At 39.0% G+C, this 21204-nt stretch overlaps 1 protein-coding gene across 1 annotated transcript in view; it reads right to left on the reverse strand.

Annotated features, from left to right (window-relative positions):
- The window catches only part of LOC110112692 (meiosis regulator and mRNA stability factor 1), a 45526-nt gene that overhangs the window by 422 nt on the left and 23900 nt on the right, over positions 1–21204 (reverse strand). The window contains exon 2 of the mRNA XM_020844998.2: positions 59–1586. Coding sequence (XP_020700657.1) covers positions 59–1586 — 1528 coding nt within the window. The remainder of the gene's footprint in view (positions 1–58; positions 1587–21204) is intronic.

The following is a 21204-nucleotide window of genomic DNA, read 5'->3' on the forward strand; positions in this document are numbered from 1 at the left end:
CACCTGTTTGAGTCCAAGAAAAAAAAAACAAGAAAAATGGGTTCAGATTTGAACTTACATGCATCGTGAAGCCATCATGGAAGAATGCCCATCAGTTGAAGATAGGAACTTAAGAACTACGTCACACACTGCCTTTGAATGTCTGATCTGACTATCCATAACATTTACACATTTCCAAAGTGATTCACCTTTACTAATATAAAAAAGGTTATCTCCTAGTTTGTGCTTGACAACAAGATGATGTTGGACAGCCAATTCCAGGGCCTTACTAACATTGAAATCTTGGATGTTCATCTCCCCATAGCGAATACAGTCCGTTATATTAGCTTCTGTGGGAGGCATTTTCTCTTTTCTTAATATGCGGAGGGCCGATAGGATAGTATCCATCGGACTGTGGATAACAGGAGGACCAGAGGGGTTCCAGGAAATATCATTGCTTTGCATATTTTCTTGATTACAAGGTAGCATACTTTGTGGAATATTAGCAACTGTAGGATAAGAAAAGGTATTATGATGAATAGGATTAGGATACTGAGCAATATTAAGTTTACTAATATCAGGTACGATTTGAGGAGATCCTAATGAAAAGGAAGGATCATTAGGCTTTGATGAGCGAAATATAGGGGCATTTTTCTTGCTTGACAGTTCCGAAGTTGTTCCGGTTTGCGGCCTTGGAGTTCCCTTTATGAAGACTGGGCCATTATGCCAAGTAGATTGAGGATAACAATTGAGCATAGGAGGGGTTGAATAAGTGAAGTTCACAGGCTGTTGATAGGGCCGAGAATGAACTGTACCAAGTGGCTTTAGCAAATGGGGAGGACATTGACTATCATTAAAGTTATTTGAGACGCTTACCATACCATTAGTACAGTAAGGCACTATTGTGCTGGGTTTAGTAGCTTCACGAGCATTTAATTGATTCATTTCAGGCTTTTGTGAGCCATTGATCTTGTGAGGGGAATTTATAAGTGTTTGTGTTGGGATAGAAGGGTTATTATCTGAAAAATTAGTATGAGCTTTGGGAAAAGCTTCAGTATTTGATATTGTTTTGTCAGCTATCTGGCTAATTTGTGTGATGCCAGTAAGACTTAGACTTCCGGAGTGATACTGCATACCCTCATTCCTTGTGATTCTGGATTTGTTGCCACTTTGTTGTCTTTGGATCTTCAGTGCCTGTTGCTTCCCTTTGACTTGGTTGTCACCTTTTTCATTGACATTAGCTTTCTGATATGCCATGTCTGTGTTGGATGAAGGGGAATCACAAGGCTTATTTGCTTCTACAGCACTATTTATGCTAGTTTCTGAAGTTGAGCCATTTTCATTTGTAATAGAGAAGGGTGACAATGGTGGGCCTCCAGCCAGAAGATCAGTCCAGGACCATACAGTCTTGGCAGCAGCAGTAAGTGCTTGAGAAACATTACGAGGCTGAGCAAGGAGGATGTTATATCTCCTCATACTAAGCTGATGCAGTGCATTGGAGAAGTCACGATCCCCAGAAATAAGCAAATAATTTGCAGGAGGTCGGTTGTCAACAGCCCAAAACAACATGTCTACTAGTATTTTCTTATCACTGGCATCTTTTACTCCTGCATTAGATTATCCGGTAAGTCAGCACTAGAATTGTAAAAAGGAATCGAACAGCTACCATTTCATATGATTATGGCAAAGTGGTATTACCCCTTCTCTCTAACAGAAGAGGACTAGAGTTGAAATCTTTAGAAAAAAAAGCATCCAAATACTCGTCAGCATGGATATTAGTTGATCTCAATACATCCCAGAGATATGACTAAAAATAAAATATATTTCCCCTAAAAGTAAAATTTTATGGCAAGCTTCCAAAATAATAACAAATTTTTGAGGGAGTAGGAGACCAACCATTTAGATTCGGATTATTGGACAATGTCACCCCTACCTCATGCTTCGTACTCAGCTCATGAATGATACCGCAGTGCCTTCTGCTCATAAAAGCCCTTTACCCTCACAAGCACCCGTGACAGGGGCAAAAGAGAAAACAGGAGGTATAGCTTCATTTTGTTCTTATATAATTTGAGTTCATCTTTATGGCTACCCATCATCCAATATATATATATATATATATATATATATATATATACATATATATATATATAATAAATACATTATATATATATAGCTATATAGTAATATTTAACTACATATATATTATATATAAATATATATATATATAATTATATTACAACACACGTGCAAGTCTCAACCCCCAGTATAAAACGCGCATATATGTTCAAGTCATTTTTAGGAGATTCCACTTATGTTACCCACTTAAGTATAATATATTTTAGTTCAAAGTATGTTTTTCACCAACCAGCAACTGTGAACATCGAAATCCGCCGCCCAGTTAGAAAGCTGGATTCTAAGAACCGAGGATCAACTTGAAAATCGTCGAACAAGCTGGTTCAATATATATTATTTTATTAAATAAATTCTTTAAATTATTAATTTTTTTGAATTTAAATTTTAAATATATATTTAAAACACATAACATAACAACAATAATATCAAGCCTTTATCCTACTACCGGTCAGCTACAAATAATCATTTTCTTCATTGTGTTTCTATTAAGAGTCAAATTCTCATTGTCTGTGTCCTGGATTGTCATCCATATGTTCTTTGTTGGCTTTTTTATAGTTTGGACATTGTAAGGAGACATGGTTAACTTATTTAGTTCCTGCTATCTTAGCTGTTGTGCTGCTCTTCACTACTCGTTGTTGGATTGCACTATGTTCTATTGCTTTCCTCCATTCGATCTGCTTGGTCATCTGCTGTTATTTTCCTGGTCAATTTTTGCATTTGATGTTGATTGCCTTCTCGATTTCTAGTTGTTTCTTTTTTCTTCTTTATTTGCAATTAAATTTTGGTCTTCATTTTCGGACTCCTTTTGGTATTTTTGATCCCGTTTGATTTGTGCTCCATCAAGCTATGTTCTTTTGTGCCTCCATCTTTTTCAGCATGTGTCACTTTTGCTTCCATTGAATATCTCAGCTTTAGCTTCTTGCCGACCTTTTCTAGGTTTTTTTCCTTTAATTTTTATTTGGATTGTAATTAGATAGGGACCTTTGACACTTAGTATTTTTTATCTTTTTCTTATTGTAGCTCTATGAGCATTAGTATGTTATCGATCACCTTAAGGACTTGTAACTATATTTAAATATTAACGCGTAGGTCTTGTGGATTTTCTCAAACAAACAAAATAAAACAAAACAAAACAAATTCTCAATTAAATCTAATAAAGAAAGGTCATTTCTAATATTTTCTAACCAAGTCTTTTTAGGTCTACCTCTACCTTTCCTAACATAAGCCAAATCTAATAAATCTGCTTTCCTAATCGGGTCATCGGGAGGCCGCCGTTTTATGTGATCAAACTATCCAATGTAGACTCTTAAATCTTATAGCTACTCAAACCTTCTCATGTATATGCTCATTTCGTATCCTGTCTCTAAGAGTAAAAGCCACTCATCCACCTGAGAATCCTCATCTCTGAAACATCAAGTTTTTATCCCACTTCTTGAGGTTGGCTACATGAATTCTTTTTCTCCATTGCATCCTGTTAAGAATCAAATTCTCATTTAGATCTATTAAAGAAAGACATTTTCTAATATTTTCTAACCAAGTCTTTTTAGGTATATCTTTATCTTTCTTAACATATGTCAAATATAATACATCTACTCTCCTGACCGAGTCATCAAAAGGCCTCCGTTTTATGTGACCAAACCACCTAAGGAGACTCATTATAATCTTATCCGTCATTGGAGCTACTCCAACCTTTTGACGTATATGCTCGTTTCATATCCTATCTCTAAGAGTGAAACCACTCATCCACCTGAGCATCCTCATCTTAGCAACACTTAATATTATGCTTCTCTTTTAATGGCCAACATTCTGTGCTATAAAGCATTGCATGTATAACCACCATTTATAGAATTTTGCCTTAAGTTTGAGTGGTAATTTTCTATCACACAACAAGCCCGATGCATTCCTCCACTTCAACCATACAACTTGAATTCTACTAATAATATCCCTATCTATTTCACCGTCACTCTGAACAATAGACCCAAGATATCTAAAATGTGTACACTTATTAATGACTTGATCGCTCAAAGTTACAAACCCCCAATTAGATCTATTACTACTAAAATTACACTCCATGTGTTTGATTTTAGACCTATTCAAACAAAAACCTTTAGACTCTAAGATTAACCTCCATAGATGAAGTTTACCTTCAACACCCTCTTTAGTCTTATCAACAAAAAGAATATCATCAACAAAAAGCATATACCAAGGAACATTCTCTTGCAAATCTCTAGTAAGAGAATCCATGACTAAAGCAAAAAGATACGGGCTTAACGCTGATCCTTGATGTAATTCAACTGAAATTGAAAAATACTTGGTCAAACCACCTTGTGTTTGAACATAAATAACAACTCCAACATACATACCTCTAATGATATGAATATAAGCATTATTAACCCCTTTCTTTTTTAGAACTCTCCATAGCACTTCTATTCAAACTTTATCATAAGCTTTCCCTAAATCAATAAATATTATATGAAGATCTTCCTTATTCTCTCTATACTTCTCCATCAAACCTCTCAATAAATGTATACTTCCAGAGTAGACCTACCCGTCATGAATCTAAATTTATTTTGAGAAACATTAGCATCACGTCGTAACGTATGTTCCATAACACTCTCCCATAGTTTTAATGTATGCCAAATCAACTTAATTCCTCTATAATTTGCACAATCTTGTGCACCACCTTTATTCTTAAAAATAGGAATCAACAAACTCATTCTCCGCACATCTGACATCTGTTTAGTAAGCCAAGAAATTCCTTCATCTCCCAAGCATTTCCACACCTCTATTGGAATATCATCAGATCCAACAATTTCCCACACTTCATTTTTTTTTAAAGTCTCTCTAACTTCTGATTTAATAATGCACTGATAAAAACAAAAATCTCAATTTTCATTTAGAGTACTAAAGTCACTCAACTCAACCGAATTTTCACAATCTTCATTGAAAAGCTTAGCAAAGTATCCCATCCAACTTTGTTGAATATCCTCTTCAAAAAAAAAAATTTTGATCATCATACTTAATGCATCTCACTTGAACTAAATTCTTAGTACTCACATATCTTTGTTTGGCTAGCTTATACATATGTTTTTCGCCCTCTTTGGTATTTAATATATTATATAAATCATTACAAGTTAAAGTCTTTACATTACATATTGCTTTCTTAGACTCCTCACGGGCAACTTTATATTTTTTCAAATTTTCAGTGTTTTTACATCTAAACCATTTTTATAATAGAGCTTCTTATTTTTTATTTTTTCTTGCATATTATGATTCCACCACAAATTATTTTAACTATTAGAAGCTTTTTCCTATGATATTTCAAGCATATCATTTGCAACATTCTTAATATTACAAGCTATTATTTTTCACATAACATTAACTTAATCATGCACCGACAAAATCTTAAGATCAAGAATATTACTCTCAAATATATTTTTGTTAAAGTTTTTTAAATGCCACAATCCAATCTTAGAACAACGATGTACTATATTTTTCATATTCTACCCCTTCATTTTAAAGTCCAAACTAAATAAGCGATGTTGGATACACAGATATTCACTCAAAATAACTTTACAATCTTTGCAATCTAAAAGATCTATTTTTCTTACAAGAAAATAATCAGAGTTTTACAATATTCATTCTTATCAATCTCTTTTTTTAAATAAGGTATTAGCAATTACAAAATCATAAGCTATAGCAAAATATAACATTGTCATACCACCTTCATTAGTCGCTCTAAACCCATAACCACCATGAATACTTTTAAAATCTTCAACATCTCTACCAACATGTTCATTTAAATATTCCCAAAAAAAAAACTCTTTTTTCAAAAGGTACCTTTTGTATTAATTCTTTTAAGTCAATCAAAAATTTTAATTTTGAACACATATCTAAACCTAATAGAGAAGCATAAGCATTTATAATATTAATAATCTTATCATCAACGCTAATCTTCAAAACTATAATTCTATCTTCAATTCTATCAATTTTTACAACATTATCTTTCAAACCCTTATCTATAATCACACCTACACCATTTCTAGTACGATTCCTACCAAAATTTCAAAGTTAAACCCTAAACTATGAATCTCCTTAGCCTTTTCTCCCACCCATTTATTTTCCTGAATTCATAGAATATTTATCTTCTTATGAATCATATATGATATATCAATTAAGGCCATTAATTTACTTGTAAGAAAACCTACATTCCAAGATCTTAACCTAATTTTAGTTTAATGGAGTAACTTCTTTGCCACATCCGTCCATAATGTAGGAATCCTTACCTATTTAATACTGCATACAGGTGTTGATGCAACCCTTGCACGCTTCTCACTGTAATCATGACTATAGTAGGGTTATATTACTAATAAAATTATTAACATGAATTCTTTAATACATTGTATTTTTTTAAACACATGCAAATAAATTTAAGAAGCTGCCAGCTTGCCACATCATACAGTTTTATATGATACTTGGGGTTTATGATTTATCCTATATAAAAAAAAAACCACTTTAAATACTCCTATGATACAAGACTAAAAACCTATGTGAATTCTACATGAAAGTTAAAGTATTGAATTATGAAATTGCTTGGGTTGTAAATTTAAGTTGAGAATGCATATAATTTATAAAAGTTAGAAACATAAATATTTTTATATTATAAAATTTATATATCATATTAAATATTATATTATTATTCTTGCAATTGCAGTTCAAGTTTACTTGCAATCACCTCTCTCTCACTCACATACACACACCCTCTCTGCCTCCCTCCTCACTAGCTCTTGTGCTTATAAACATATCTCTTTCTCTCCTCCCAATACATTCTTCATTCCTTTCATCACCAAGAAGCCCATGATAGTAGGTGTAGGGGCAGTGTCCAATATATTAAGGAGGTGCAATTGAACCTGGTACAATTCTTATGAGAACATACTCAGAATATCATACATTATTTGCTAGTTTTTCAATGGGATCCATTTGGGGTACAGTTGAATGAAAATTTGCACCTTTATTCCTTAAGATCATCTCACGTCGAGTTGTCAGGGACGCCTCGAACGACATGCGCAGAGAGCTTCAGTATACTACCGCAAGCAATAAAGAGAATCTCGAAGAAGAGACCACTCTTCCAGCCAAACGAATTCAGACCAAAGTGTACGTGACTAGACCTACTCCTAGGCCTAAGCATATACAATTCAGTCCTGTCATTCCCAACATGTGAGCCAATAGGCTAAACCCCAGGAAAATGTTGGGTAAAAAGTTATTTGATTAAGTGCGCAGAGAGCTTCAGTATACTACCGCAAGAAATAAAGAGAATCTCGAAGAAGAGACCACTCTTCCAGCCAAAACGAATTCAGACCAAAGTGTACGTGACTAGACCTACTCCTAGGCCTAAGCATATACACTTCAGTCCTGTCATTCCCAACACATGAGCCAACAGGCTCAACCCCAGAACAATGTTTGGTAAAAAGTTATTTGATTAACCAAATACTCTTTTTTCATCCAACACTGGCATGCATGTTTTGTTGCACCCCAATGTAGGTTGCAATTAATTCATGGTTTCTATTAGGCCGGGCCAGGAGGGGCCGGCTAGACTTGGACCGGTCCTATTTTATTCCAGGCGGCCCCATATGGGGCAAAACTAGGGAAAGGAAGGGGGTGGAAGCCCTTGTGGGACCAAGCTTGGATTAAATCAAGTGTTGGAGATAAATTTTGAATAGAATGACTGTTTATGCATTTTGTATTGGCCCTTTAGAGTTAATTAGGTGCAAATTGGGGATCTTCTTGGAGGCTTGGGCTCTAGTCTTCTCTGCTAGAAATTTTGAAGAGTTTTCTTCCTCTCGAATTGAAGAATCCTGTATTGTTGCTATTTTTATTCATCTACTAGTGGAATACAAGTTATTTGCTTTGATTTTCTTCATATTTCTCTTCAGTTTCTCTGTTTTCTACTGGATTTGGCTATTTTCCTGCTGTAAACAGCAGTCACTTTGCTGTTTGTTCATCAATTTGGGTTAGGTTTGCTTGCAAACTCAAGTATTACCTTAGGGTTATTTGCGAACTCAAGTATTTCCAATCAAATTGGTACCAAAACGCTGTCTTGGGACCATCAGAGGCTGGAATTTTGTAATTTCAGCATTTTTTGCTCATACGGATAAGGATCTTTGGTGATTCATCGGAGGGTTTATGGACGGAAGGAAAGTTGAAGTCTTGGAGGGAGAAATAGGTCAATTGAAGACAGATTTTGGGGAGAAAATTTTATATTTTCAAAGTCAATTTGTGGTCATTCATGAAAAGATGGATGGGAGGTTCACCTCTTTGGAAGACTTGATGAAGAAAATGCTTGAAGAAAAACAAAAATCGGCAACATCGGAATCGAAGGAAACCACCGGCGTCCAGGGGAGGGGAGGAATTCCGAACCCATTTAAGGGGAGGGAAAATCCAGAAGTGGAGGTTCACGATGGAGAGGATGGAATGCCTCCGCTAGAGCCACTGTCTAGGGAATAGATGAGTATGGGATACAAAAGGAGGGGTGCTAATTTTGTTGGAAGAAGGGAAGAATTCTACCTCGGGTACTTATTTTGAAGGAAGGAGGGGGAGTGCGATGAAGAGTTTGGGCATAATCGCAAGAGAGAGAGGACCGTGACAATTGGGGAGCACCTCCCTTTCGAGGAATGGGAGGTTATGGAGGATTCCGGGGGAACGGGGGTGATCCAAGGGTGAGGAAACTGAAGATGCTCGTCTTTGAGGGTGAGGATGGCAATGGCTGGATCTACAAAGTGGAACGATACTTCGTCGTCAATGGATTGACGGAGGAGAAGCTGACGGCAATAGGATTGTGTTTAGAAGGAAAGGCACTTGCATGGTATCAATGGCATGAAAGGAGGGAGCCCATCCAAAATTGGAGAGAGTTCAAAGAATGCTTACTAGAACGTTTCCGAAACAACGAGGAGACTTCTATGAGCAATTATTTACCTTGACTCAGGAGGGGCCGTAGCCGACTACCGCGACAGGTTCGAGTATTTGGCCAACAAATTAGATCATATCTCAGAGACAGTACTCGAGGGAAATTTTATGAAAGAGCTTTAAACCGGAGATACGGGCAACAATTAGAGTCTTGGAGCCAATAAAAACCTAGGGAAAGCTATGGAGCTGGCACAGTTGGTGGAAGAACAGAAGAAGATGGAAAGAGTGGTGAGGGGAAACAACTCAGGGGGATCATATAGGATGACCACCACCTTTTTACCTCCCAAGGGACTAGCGCAAGGGAGCATGAAGGAGATGCCTAAGGAGAGAGCCGGAAGAGGGGGAAATTTCAAGAAACTAACTAAGAAAGAGATACAGGAGAGAGGCAAAGGGGTTGTGTTTCAGGTGTGATGAGAAGTACATGCCGAGGCATAGGTGCAAGGACCAAACTCTTTAGGTTCTCACCATCTGTGATGATGAAGAAGCTTAAGAGGGAGGTGGAAGCGAGTCAGAACTGGAGGAAGAGAAAAAGTTGCATCTGGATGTGGCCGAATTATTACTGAACTCTGTAGTGGGATTCACTCCTAGTTACACTATGAAAGTGAAGGGAGAGATAGCGGATAAAGAGGTAGTGGTATTGATAGATAGTGGGGAAACCTAAAATTTTATTTCCACTCAGATTGTTGATCAACTGGGGATGGAATTAGTAAATACATGAGGCTATGGGGTGATGATGGGCACTAGAAAGGTAGAGATGGGTAGTGAAGTTTGTAAGGGAGTGATTTTGATGATTCAGGGGATCAAGGTGAGGGAGGATTTTCTTCCCTTAGAATTGGGAAGCATTGATGTCATCCTGGAGATGAAATGGCTACAGTCCTTGGGAGACCAAGGTGAATTGGGGGACATTGAGGATAGAACTGGTGGATAAGGGAAAGAAGATGGTTATTCAGGGTGATGTAGGGCTAACTAAGACTGGGATATCTCTCAAGTATTTGATCAGAACCATAGAGGAAGTGGGAGGAGGATACTTGGTGGAGTTGCATCGCCTGGAGGGGGTTAGATTGGAGGAAGAGGGAAACATCCCTCTTCAGTACAGTCGTTCATACAACAATTCTGCAAAGTTTTCCAACCTCCTCAGAGTTTACCACCACAGAGGGAGTTGGAGCATGCCATTACTTTGAAGGAAGGAGAGACTAATCAGTGTCCGACCCTACCGTTACCCTCATATATAGAAATATGAGATTGAAAGGTTGATCAGGGAGATGCTGGAAGCAGGGATTATCAGACCGAGTGTGAGTCCTTTCTCTAATCCCGTCCTCTTGGTTAAGAACAAGGATGGGAGTTGGCGATTCTGTGTGGACTACAGAGCTTTGAACAAGGGGACAGTGTCAGATAAATTCCCTATTCTGGTGATTGATGAGATCTTGGATGAGTTATATGGGGCAGTGATGTTTTCCAAGTTAAACTTGAAAACCGGGTACCATCAGATCAGAATGAGGGGGACGGACATTCCAAAGATAGCATTCATGACACATGAAGGACATTATGAGTTTTTGGTAATGCCATTTGGCCTCACTAACGCCCCTGCTACTTTTCAGTCTTTGATAAATAGGATATTCAAGAAGTTTGTCCTGGTATTTTTTTTATGACATTCTGATGTACAGCAAGACTGTGGATGAGCACCTTGAACACCTGAATGTGGTTTTGGGAGTACTTCAAGACCATCAGTTGAGAGCCAACCTGAAGAAATGCAGTTTTGCCCAGTCTAGTGTGGAATACTTAGGGCATATGGTGTCCCAAGGAGTGGCGACCGACCAAACCAAAATTAAGGCAATGTAGAAATGGCCTATGCCTAGGAACATAAGGGAGTTGAGGGGTTTCCTAAGATTGACTGGTTACTACAGGAGGTTTGTGAAGGGGTACGGTACCATTGCATGGCCTTTGACCGAGCAGCTGAAGAAGGACAACTTTTCATGGGGAGAGGCAGCAACTCAAGCTTTTGAGAGATTGAAGAAAGTCATGACTATTGTTCCAGTTTTGGCTCTGTCAGACTTCAGTCAGGTCTTTGTAGTAGAGACTGATGCATCGGGATATGGGTTGGGGGTAGTGTTGATATAAAACCACAAACCTATAGCGCACTTCAATCAAGTGCTATCCACAAGGGTGAGATTAAAGTCGGTTTATGAGAGGGAGCTAATGGCCATTGTCTTGACAATTCATAAGTGGTGCCCTTATCTTTTGGGTAGACATTTCATCGTTCGAACGGATCAGAGGATCTTGAAGTATCTGTTGGAGCAAAGGATAGTGACCGAGGAGCATCAGAGATGATTGTCCAAACTATTAGGCTATGATTTTGAGATCCAGTGCAAGCATGGTTTGGAGAACAAAGCGGCTGATGCCTTATCCCGGTGTGTTGGGGAGCTCCAGGAGTTGGTTGTGTCTATACCACTGATGGTCGACTGGGGGGCCATCAAAGAAGAAAGCATGTTGAATGAAGAGTTGCGAAAGATCAGGGAGGATCTGATGAAAGATAAGAGTAGCCATCCTCGTTACTATATTGAGGGGGAGAGGCTGTTATATCAGGGGAGGTTTGTAATGCCACGAACCTCCATACATATTCCCCACTTATTACAGGAGTTCCACGGCAATGCGGTTGGAGGTCATTCGGGAGTGCAGAAGACCTATAGAAGGCTGGCATCTGAGCTTTACAGGAATGGGGTGCAAAAAGATGTTGAGGAGATGATGACAAGGTGTGAAGTGTGCCAGAAAAAAAAAATACATGGTCATGGCTCCATGAGGATTACTACAACCCTTGGCACTTCCAAACCGAGTCTGGGAGGAAGTGTCCATGGATTTCATAGATGCCTACCACGATCAGAAGGAATCATTGTCATCATGGTGGTGGTTGACAGACTTAATAAGTATGCACATTTCATGCTCTTATGACATCCCTACACCGTGATGTCAGTAGTAGCAGCATTTATCAAGGAGGTGGTTAGATTGCATGGGATTCCTGAATCCATTATGATTAATCGAGAGAAAGTGTTCCTCAGCTAGTTTTGGAGGGAGCTGTTCAGGTTGCAGGGCGCTACTCTTAAAAGGAGCACTGCCTACCATCCACAGACAAACGGGAAAACCGAGGTGGTCAACCGAATTTTGGAGACATATTTGAGGTGTTTTGCTTCTGAAATACTGCGGATGTGGACGAAGTGGTTAGCATGGGCTGAGTATTGGTATAATACATCGTACCATTCTGCTTCTCAGATGACTCTTTTCAAAGTGATGTATGGAAGGGACCCCCCAGACCTAGTGCACTATGGGAGGGGAAGCACACCAATTTCTTTAGTTGAGCAGTACTTGGAGGAAAGGGACAGTGTTGGAAGAGTTGAAGAAACATCTGCTGAGGGAACAACAAATCATGAAAAAGCAGGCGTACTCACATAGGAGGGACATGCAATTTTAAGTGGGAAAGGTGTTCCTAAAACTATGCCCTTATAAGCAGAGAACAATTGCTAGAAGAGGAATGAGAAACTGGCACCGAGATACTTTGGCCCCTATGAGGTTTTGGACAGGATTGGAGCAATGGCGTGCCGACTATGAGGAGACCTCTAGAGGAGCATGCAGTTAGTGCATAATTACCTTCTACACTAAATGAGGATTTGGAAGTAGTTTTAGAATTACTAGAGCTTACAGGAGTAAGATTAGAAAAAGAGGGCAACAAAGAAGTGCTGATTAGATGGACAGGCCTCCAAGATTTTGATGTTACTTGGGAGCCATTTGAAAGAATGAAAGATCAATTCCCTTCATTTCACCTTGAAGACAAGGTGAGTCTTTGGGAGCGAGCTTTCAGAGCTGAACAATCGGGAGCGATGGATAAGATCGCAGGAGGATTGCACCATGACGGAAGCCTCCCACGCGGCGGCTGGGATCGCGAAGTCCTCAGGGCCGGAGAGACCCAGGCTGCGACAGAGAATGTCGATCTCCCCTTCGACGCTACCTCCTATCCGGAAACTTGTTTGGTCTGAGTACGCCACTGGTGAAAGGTCGAGAGAGGGGGTTACCAGCGATGGCGTCTCGTCCGAAGAGGATGACGCCCACGAAGCATCGTAGTCGATCTTCTTACTGGCGTTCCTCCGCTCCAGCTTCGGTCTGCGAACCGAAGCCACCTTCGAGTCCCGCCGGCGGTCGAACTTCTTGCTGACGAACGAGAACATCGGTCGCCCATTAGGGGGAAGGGGCTAGGGTTTGGGAGTGGATGGTTTCTTATCCTTTGTTTTGTCCATTGCAGAAAGAGGTGATTGATTGAGAACCAAGAAACGAAGGAAGCGATATTATATGTGGCGGGCGACTGGCTTATAGAGACTTAAGAGAGCGAGAGATAGTGAGGGGAGAGAGGGAGAGAGAGAGCAGGGTAACATTTTACATGTGGCGGGCGACTGGCTTATAGAATCTTAACTCTGAAGAGCGAAGGAAGTGCACTGCACCGCTCTCTCGTCCTTTCTGCTCCGTCGACAATCGGCGGTTCAGAATCTTCAGCAAGAACCAGAAAGGCTCGCCGGCGTGGAATGATCGGCGTGCGGTGCATTTGTTTGATGGATAGTGGAAAAGCATAGAGCAGCGCGGCTACGACGGTAGCGATATTTGCCGCGGGATTTTAGTCATTTTTCTGCCGAAAGCAGCCGACTGCAGCGGACCGCGGGATAAGGGAATGGTCGTGGGAAGCAACAGCGGACCGCAGAATTTTTTCTGCCGTGGTTCTGCCGCAATGCCCCAAACAATAATTTAATGACTTTTTATAAAGTAAAGCAGCAATACCGCCGTCCCAAACGCACCCTAAATGAGGATTTGGAAGTAGTTTTAGAACCACTAGAGCTTACAGGAGTAAGATTAGATAAAGAGGACAACAAAGAAGTGCTGATTAGATGGAGAGGCCTCCCCGATTTTGATGTTACATGGGAGCCATTTGAAAGAATGAAAGATCAATTCCCTTCATTTCACCTTGAAGACAAGGTGAGTCTTTGGGAGGTGAGTAATGTTAGGCCGGCCCAGAAGGGGTCGGCTGGACCGGTCCAACCTAGACTGATCCTGTTTTATTCCAGGCGGCCCACATGGGGCTGAACCAAGGAAAGGAGGAGGGGGGGAAGCCCTTGTCGGTCCAAGCTTGGATTAAATCAAGTGTTGGAGAGAAATTTTGAATAGAAGCGTTGTTTAGGGATTTTGTATTGGTCCTTTGGAGTTAATTAGGGGCTAAGGGGAGATTTAGGATTTCATCTTGAATTTTGTTGAAAATTTGAGATCTTTTTGGAGACTTGGGCTCTAGTCTTCTCGGCTAGAGATTTTGGAGAATTTTCTTCCTCTCGAATTGAAGAATCATGTATCGTTGCTGTTTTTATTCATCTACTAGTGAAATACAAGTTATTTGTTTTGATTTTCTTCATATTTCTCTTCAGTTTTCTCTGTTTCCTCTTCCGTTTTCTCTGTTTTCTACTGGATTTGGCTATTTTCCTGCGGTAAACAGCAGTCACTTTGTTGTTTGTTCATCAATTTGGGTTAGGTTTGCTTGCAAACTCAAGTATTACCTTAGGGTTACTTGCGAACTCAAGTATTTCCTATAAGTTTCCTAGGTTGGATGCAAACTAAGAACTGATAAATTATGGCTAGGTTAGGTGCAAACCATGTATCCTTATTCAGGCTGGGTGCAAACAAGGCACCCTTGCTTTCGTCAAATGTTTCTTATGTTGCGAGATATTAAAAATAAAAATCATCAAGACCAAGATGTCGATCATAGAATCCCATGCAAATTTCTATATGGGAAATCCCAGGAGGCCGACCCAGTATGGGGTTGCAAGAACTGATAATCCAATGCATGTTATTGTCAATGATCTGTGATCTTGCATCAATCAAACAAACTCACAAAGAAGAGTTCCCAACATCAAATAGAGGACAAATGAAGTGGGATGAAGAATATGAGTATAAAGTTAATCAAATTATAGCTCGAGCAATCATATCTTCATGCTGATAAATAAATTAAAGTATTGATTTACACATTATAACTTAAAAAGGTTATCCATTTTCATCAAAGAGCAAACTATAAAAATGTTTTTACGAAATTTCAAATACACAGGAAGAGTAAGCATAATAGCACTAAAAAGTAAATAGCACCAAAAAGGTCATATGAAATTTCTTAAAAATATACAATACAAACACTAAAGTATATACACACACACATAGAAATCGATAAATCTTTGTGATTTGTTGCAAAAATAAATAAATTTAAAAAATGCAAACATATATGCTATAGGAAATTAAGCATAAGATGCTTAAATATATTAATTAAAAATAAAATTAAAAGAAAACAATGAAGAGATATAGTGAGAGTGCCAAAAAGATTAACTAGGGACGTAATTGACTCCAAATCTGCAATGACATGCCATGTGACTAATTTGTGTAAAAAATATAATTGTCACAACCAAGCAGCGACGAAGAAGTGTGGGATAACTTTAATAGACAAATAAAAATTGATTCATACTAAGTGACATGTTTGGTGCAATGTCCTTGAATATAAAAGTGTCCATCATAGTATCCAGCACAACATTAAAACCCATAAGCTCTAATGCTTCATAGATCATTTTAAACATTAAAATCATTACCCTTATTTAATTATATGGGGTTTTAATCGTACAAAAATGTAGCAGGCATGCCTCATAAAGGCTTGAGATCCTTAATAGTCTCTAGAAACACAACTAATCAAATAAGTGTAATTAATTCTGCAAAAAGAAAAAAAAGTTCACAAATTTTCCTGTTGGTTGGGTTGTGCATGGTTTTGCAAAGTGAAGGAAAGTAGAATATCATTCTTAATTCCAATATACAATTGAGTTCCCCTTAGGATTGCAAAGGGATTGTTTAGGGTTGTTGATGTGAGTTGCTTAAAGACCATTGCAAGTTGGGAGGTCTGATGTTTTGGGCTTAAAATGAGAAGCGCTTCCAAACCAAAAATAAAGAATTGTTTTAAACATTGCAGAATAATCTAATACATTTTAGAGCCTTTCAAAAGCTTCCAGAAGGTCTAAAATTTTTTCAAGATGCCTAAGGAATATTTTAGAGTACAAGCATCAATTTCACATCATGCTCGCCAAGATATGGTCGGTCGTGCTTATAGAGAATCAATGAATGCATAAAATACAAACGAGAGAAAGATCAATGCTAGAACATTGTAGCCATCTATTAAGCAACAACATATTCAATTGGGATATAAAGACAGTGCAGGAACATTAAAACAATTGGGTTAAATAGTTGGAAGAACATGTTGACGAATATTTTCGCATCGACTCGACCCCGATCGAGCCCGACTAGGCTCGATCGCGCTTGATCAACTCAATTGATCATCGTCTATGTGAAATTAATCCAAATTAAGCCTCAATTTAATTAAATTAAATCAAATTTAATTTAACTAAAATCAAATCAAACCCGATCGAACCCCGTCGAGCCTAATTCGACACAATTTGACATCGTTTTGAGTTCAATTTCATGAAATTAACTCAATCGACCCAAATTGATCCAATTCGAGTTTGATTCGAACTCAATTTCAACCCAAATCAATCAATTTGGGCTGAATTTGGTTTTCAAATCAAAATTTGAGATCTAGGGTTGAGATCTCTTCTCAAGTCCCACTCAATTTCACTTCAAGTGGGCAACCAAATCTACTCAAGTGGATTTTCTCTCGTTTCGTGCAACGAGGCAGTCGGATGAGACCATTTCGGCGGCTGATTTGCGCCTGGCGTGCGAAATGGAGAAAACAAAAAAGAGAGGGGAGCGGGATTTCGGAATCCCAGTCTCTGTTTTTCCCGTGTACGTCCCGCGACCCAGAGAGAGGGAACGAGAGAGAGAGCGAGCGAGAGAACGGGAGAGGGGATTCGGAATCCCCTTGCGTGCGTGTGGGACTCCCGACCGACCCCGCCCAGGCTTCCAGACGCCTCCAGGCGTCGTTCTCCCCCCCGCAGTTGAGCCCTCTAGGCGTCAAATCCTTCAGGCCAGTCGGCTCCTCCAGCCCTTGGCCACTGATCTCTTGAGGTCATCAAGCCCTAGCTGCCATTTCTCTCTTCTTTGGACCAAGTGAGGGAAGTACTTTCCTATTCTTCCTTCTCCATCATCTCCGACTACTTCGAGGTGATAAAGACGGCCAAAAAAAAATCCATATCCGGAAGCATTCAAACAGCAAGAGAGGTCCTTCAAAACCTCCCAAACAGCAGTTTGGAGGTTTGTGAACGTCTTGGACAGCAAAGGAGGCCTCCGGAACACCTTGGACAGCAGCGTCGGCTCTCGGAGCGACTTGGACAGCGACTTTGGAGCTTGGACAACGAACCGGAACTTGGATAGGAGCGCTAGGCAATCCGGGAGAGGTATAACGTTGAAACTTAGGCAAAACCTTAAGGCTCCCTAGCCAATGGCATGTGGTTGACTATCCAAAGCCTTAGGTCCCTGAAACTTTAATTTTTGGTCCCCCAAAACCCATTCGTCGGCTGTCCACTTCGCAAAGACTATGGAAATTTGGTGATTTCCATTGGTTGACTCTTATGTGAGAGTCCGGAGAGGATTTTGATGCGTATAGAGGTGTCGGGTTATTATCCAACACCTTTCAAATGTATGTTGTGCATCATATTGAGCTTAACACCTTCGCCTACACTCAAACCTTAGGGCATGTTACTTTTCGTAGCCAAAAATAGTGTGTAGCTCACATCTTCGCCCAAATCTCACATTGTGTACATGTACCTATACAACACTAGTGTCATGATGAAAATAGACATATGATTTAGGATGAGCTTGTGAAGTGTGCCATAAGCCTTACAATATATCCAAAATGTTTGTGATGACTTGTTGTAGGATCTAATGTGAATCCCAAAGATTCACTTCAAAAATCCTAGAGCAAGTGTGTTTGACCAAGCTCGCCTTTGGATGTGTTGTATAGTTTGTGATAGAAAAGTCTATGTCTAATTACTCTTGTTATGCAAATATTCCAAAGTTTGGAAACTCATTTCAATGCCTTCAATGGGTCAAATCATGCCAAAAGTGATTTGACCACTTAAAAGCTTTAAAATACACGTTTCCCTACTAAATCATGATTCAAGCCATATGTTATTTATTTCTTGCTTAAATTAACGAGTATATTAATTTGCAAATTTTTCATAAATGTGCTCATTTAATTCTAAGTATTGGTAAGTTTGATATGGAGCATTTCATGGACCCCAAAGGCCCATGATCTTTGCTCCATCACACCAAGGGATTACTTAAGCACATTTTTCCTAATTTGCAAGATAATATGGTTAGATACAAGCTCTCAAATGTCCAAATCATATTAAGGTTCGGTTTAGGGAAAACCACTTTCTTGTAGACTTTGGATAATGCCATAGGTCGTCTTCCAAATTCAAGTTGTAAGACCTTTTCCCCTTACCCAAATCATGCCAAAATTGATTTGGAAACCATTTCGATGTGTTGGAAGCTCTCTAGTAGTCTTCCCTTCCTCATGTATGGCAATTTGGAGCATCTCAAAACTTCATTTTTCCATTGCATGAACGATCTTAACTTAGGATTCCAAAAAAAATCCTAAGTTCAAATTTCTTTGCTTGTAGACACAAATTCCACAAGCATTCACCCATCTCTCCATGCATGGTAATTGGAACCTTCTAAGACTCCAAACACATACCACTACATGACTTTTGGAGCTTTCCCGATGCTCCAAATGTGTTACCGTTTGACCCCTAGCATGTCTTAGGGGTTATCATCAACTCTTGTCATGCCTTGCATTATGGCTTTTCCTAAAAAAATCTTTAATGCATCATGTTACAAGCTTTAGAAACTTGGAGCCAAAACCCAAGTTTTCTTACATCTCTTGTTGGAACCCTAAAACCAACAAGCATCCTCTCATGTGAGATAAGTTGAACTCCCTCAAGCCTCCACATGAGTCTTTCAAATCTAGAAAATCAAATTCTAGGTTTTCTTCATTCCATTTGTTGAAACACAGAAAACAACAAATGGTTCCCTTGCTCGTTGCTCTCTAAATAACCTCTAAAGAAACTAAAAAGAGCACTAGTAGGTTGTAGGAAACAAATCCTAAGTCCCCTTTCCGTTTGCTAACAGCACAAAGTTAGCAAATAAATATTTCCCTTCTCATGTGTGATAGTTTGGAATTCCCTAAAACTCCAGCTTATCATTATATGAAAATTTTGTAGTTTGGAACCAAACTCTAAGTTATCAAACCTTTTGTTGGAACACAAGAAACCAATAAATCTTTCCTCATGCAAGATATTCTAAGGCTCCTCAAGCCTTTTAAACATATCATTGCATGAGTCCTTTAACCTTAGGACCAAATCCTAGGTTCTTTCCCCCTCTTGCTTGTTGGTACAAAATCAACAAGTTAAGGACATCCTTCTTTCAACCCCAAAGTTGTAGGAAATCTATCAAACCATTCTATTCATTGGAACACAAAATCAATGAATGATCTCTCGGTCTTAGAATTCAAATCCTAATTCCCCTTCTCCTACGACTTAAAATTGTAGGAGAACATCTAATCCCCCTCATTCTCCTAACATATGTTAGGTGCGTGAACCCTTTTCCTCGTGCACTTAAAAGCCTAATGAACTTTCATGAACTTGCAACCTACAAGTTGCACTTCACTTCCCCTTTCCTACAACTCTAAAGTTGTAAGAAATCATTTCATCCTCCTTTCCCTACAATAAATTGAAACTAACCCATTCTCTTAAGGTCCCGAATTAAGAGAATGTACACCTTTCTTTGAACACCAAATGTTCAAAGAATGATCATGAGCTTGTAACCCTCAAGTTGCATGCCTCTTCTTTCATTTGCCCAACACACATTTGATAAATGATGGTACATCATTGAACACATAGTTCAATGATTTACCGTTTCATGTACAACCTATAGGTTGTATATTCCTTCACATCTTTCCACAACTCAAAAGTTGTAGGAAGATATTTTCATCTCTCAATTCAAATTTTGAGAATGTGCATTTCCCTTTGAACACCAAAATGTTCAAAGAATCCTCTTGGGGTTGACTTCCAAGTCACATCCCTTCTCCTTTGCTCCTCCAACCCAAAATTGGAGGAATGAACCTTTTCTTTGAACACCAAATGTTCAAAGGAACTCCTTCAATTTGCAATCCCTAGATTGCACATTGGACTACTTCCTCTCCTACAAATCTATTGTAGGCAACCACCAAAATTCTCTTCATTTGTCTTAACCCAAAGTAAGAAAATGAAACTCCACCTCCTTGAACATAAAAATTCAAGGATGCACCTTCTTGATTTGTAACCTTAAAATTACAAATCCTCTTTGATTTCTATAGGCTCCAAAAGTCTTAAGGAATTCCTTACCTTAGCTCAAAGCCATAAATTCCTTCACTTTCTTTTCCCATCTACTCTCCTAAATCCAAGTTAGGAGAGTATACCCCTCTCTTTGAACACCAAATGTTCAAAGGGATGTTCGGAAGGTTGCAACCCCTAAGTTGCATCTTCCTCTCTTCTCTACAAACCCAAAATCGTAGAGAAATTAAACCTTCCTACAACTCAAAAGTTGTATGGAACTCCCTTGTACTCAACCTATGTTGAGTTGTTCAATCTTATTCCAAATTATCTTACTTGTTGAACCAAAAGCAACAAGTAATCTCATCCCTTCATCTTTCCAACTCAAGTTGGAAGGGTGCAACCCTCTTTTGGACATCAAAGTGTCCAAAGATCTTCATGAATGTGCAACCCATAAGTTGCATATTCCCTCGATTCTCCTCCAACTCCAAAGTTGTAGGAGATTTCCCTTCTCTTTAGCTCAAAAAGCTGGAGAGAGTTCTCCAACATTTAGCTCAAAAGCTAAATGTTAGATTCCTCCTTTCTCTTCTTAGCCCCAAAAGCTAAGAAGAATTCTTCCAACACTTGGCCCAAAAGCTATGTTTTGGACTCTCCTTCTTCCCGTTCTTTAGCCTCAAAGCTAAAAGAATTCACTCTTTTCCTAGCTCCAAAAGTTAGGAAGAGAATTCCTCCAACATTGAGCTCAAAAGCCACATGTTGGACACTTTCTCCTTAGACCCAAACTCTAGGAAGATCCTTAGTGTAACATACCACA

The sequence above is a fragment of the Dendrobium catenatum genome, unplaced genomic scaffold (assembly GCF_001605985.2).
Source record: "Dendrobium catenatum unplaced genomic scaffold, ASM160598v2 fragScaff_scaffold_627, whole genome shotgun sequence".
Classification (NCBI taxonomy): Eukaryota; Viridiplantae; Streptophyta; class Magnoliopsida; order Asparagales; family Orchidaceae; genus Dendrobium; species Dendrobium catenatum.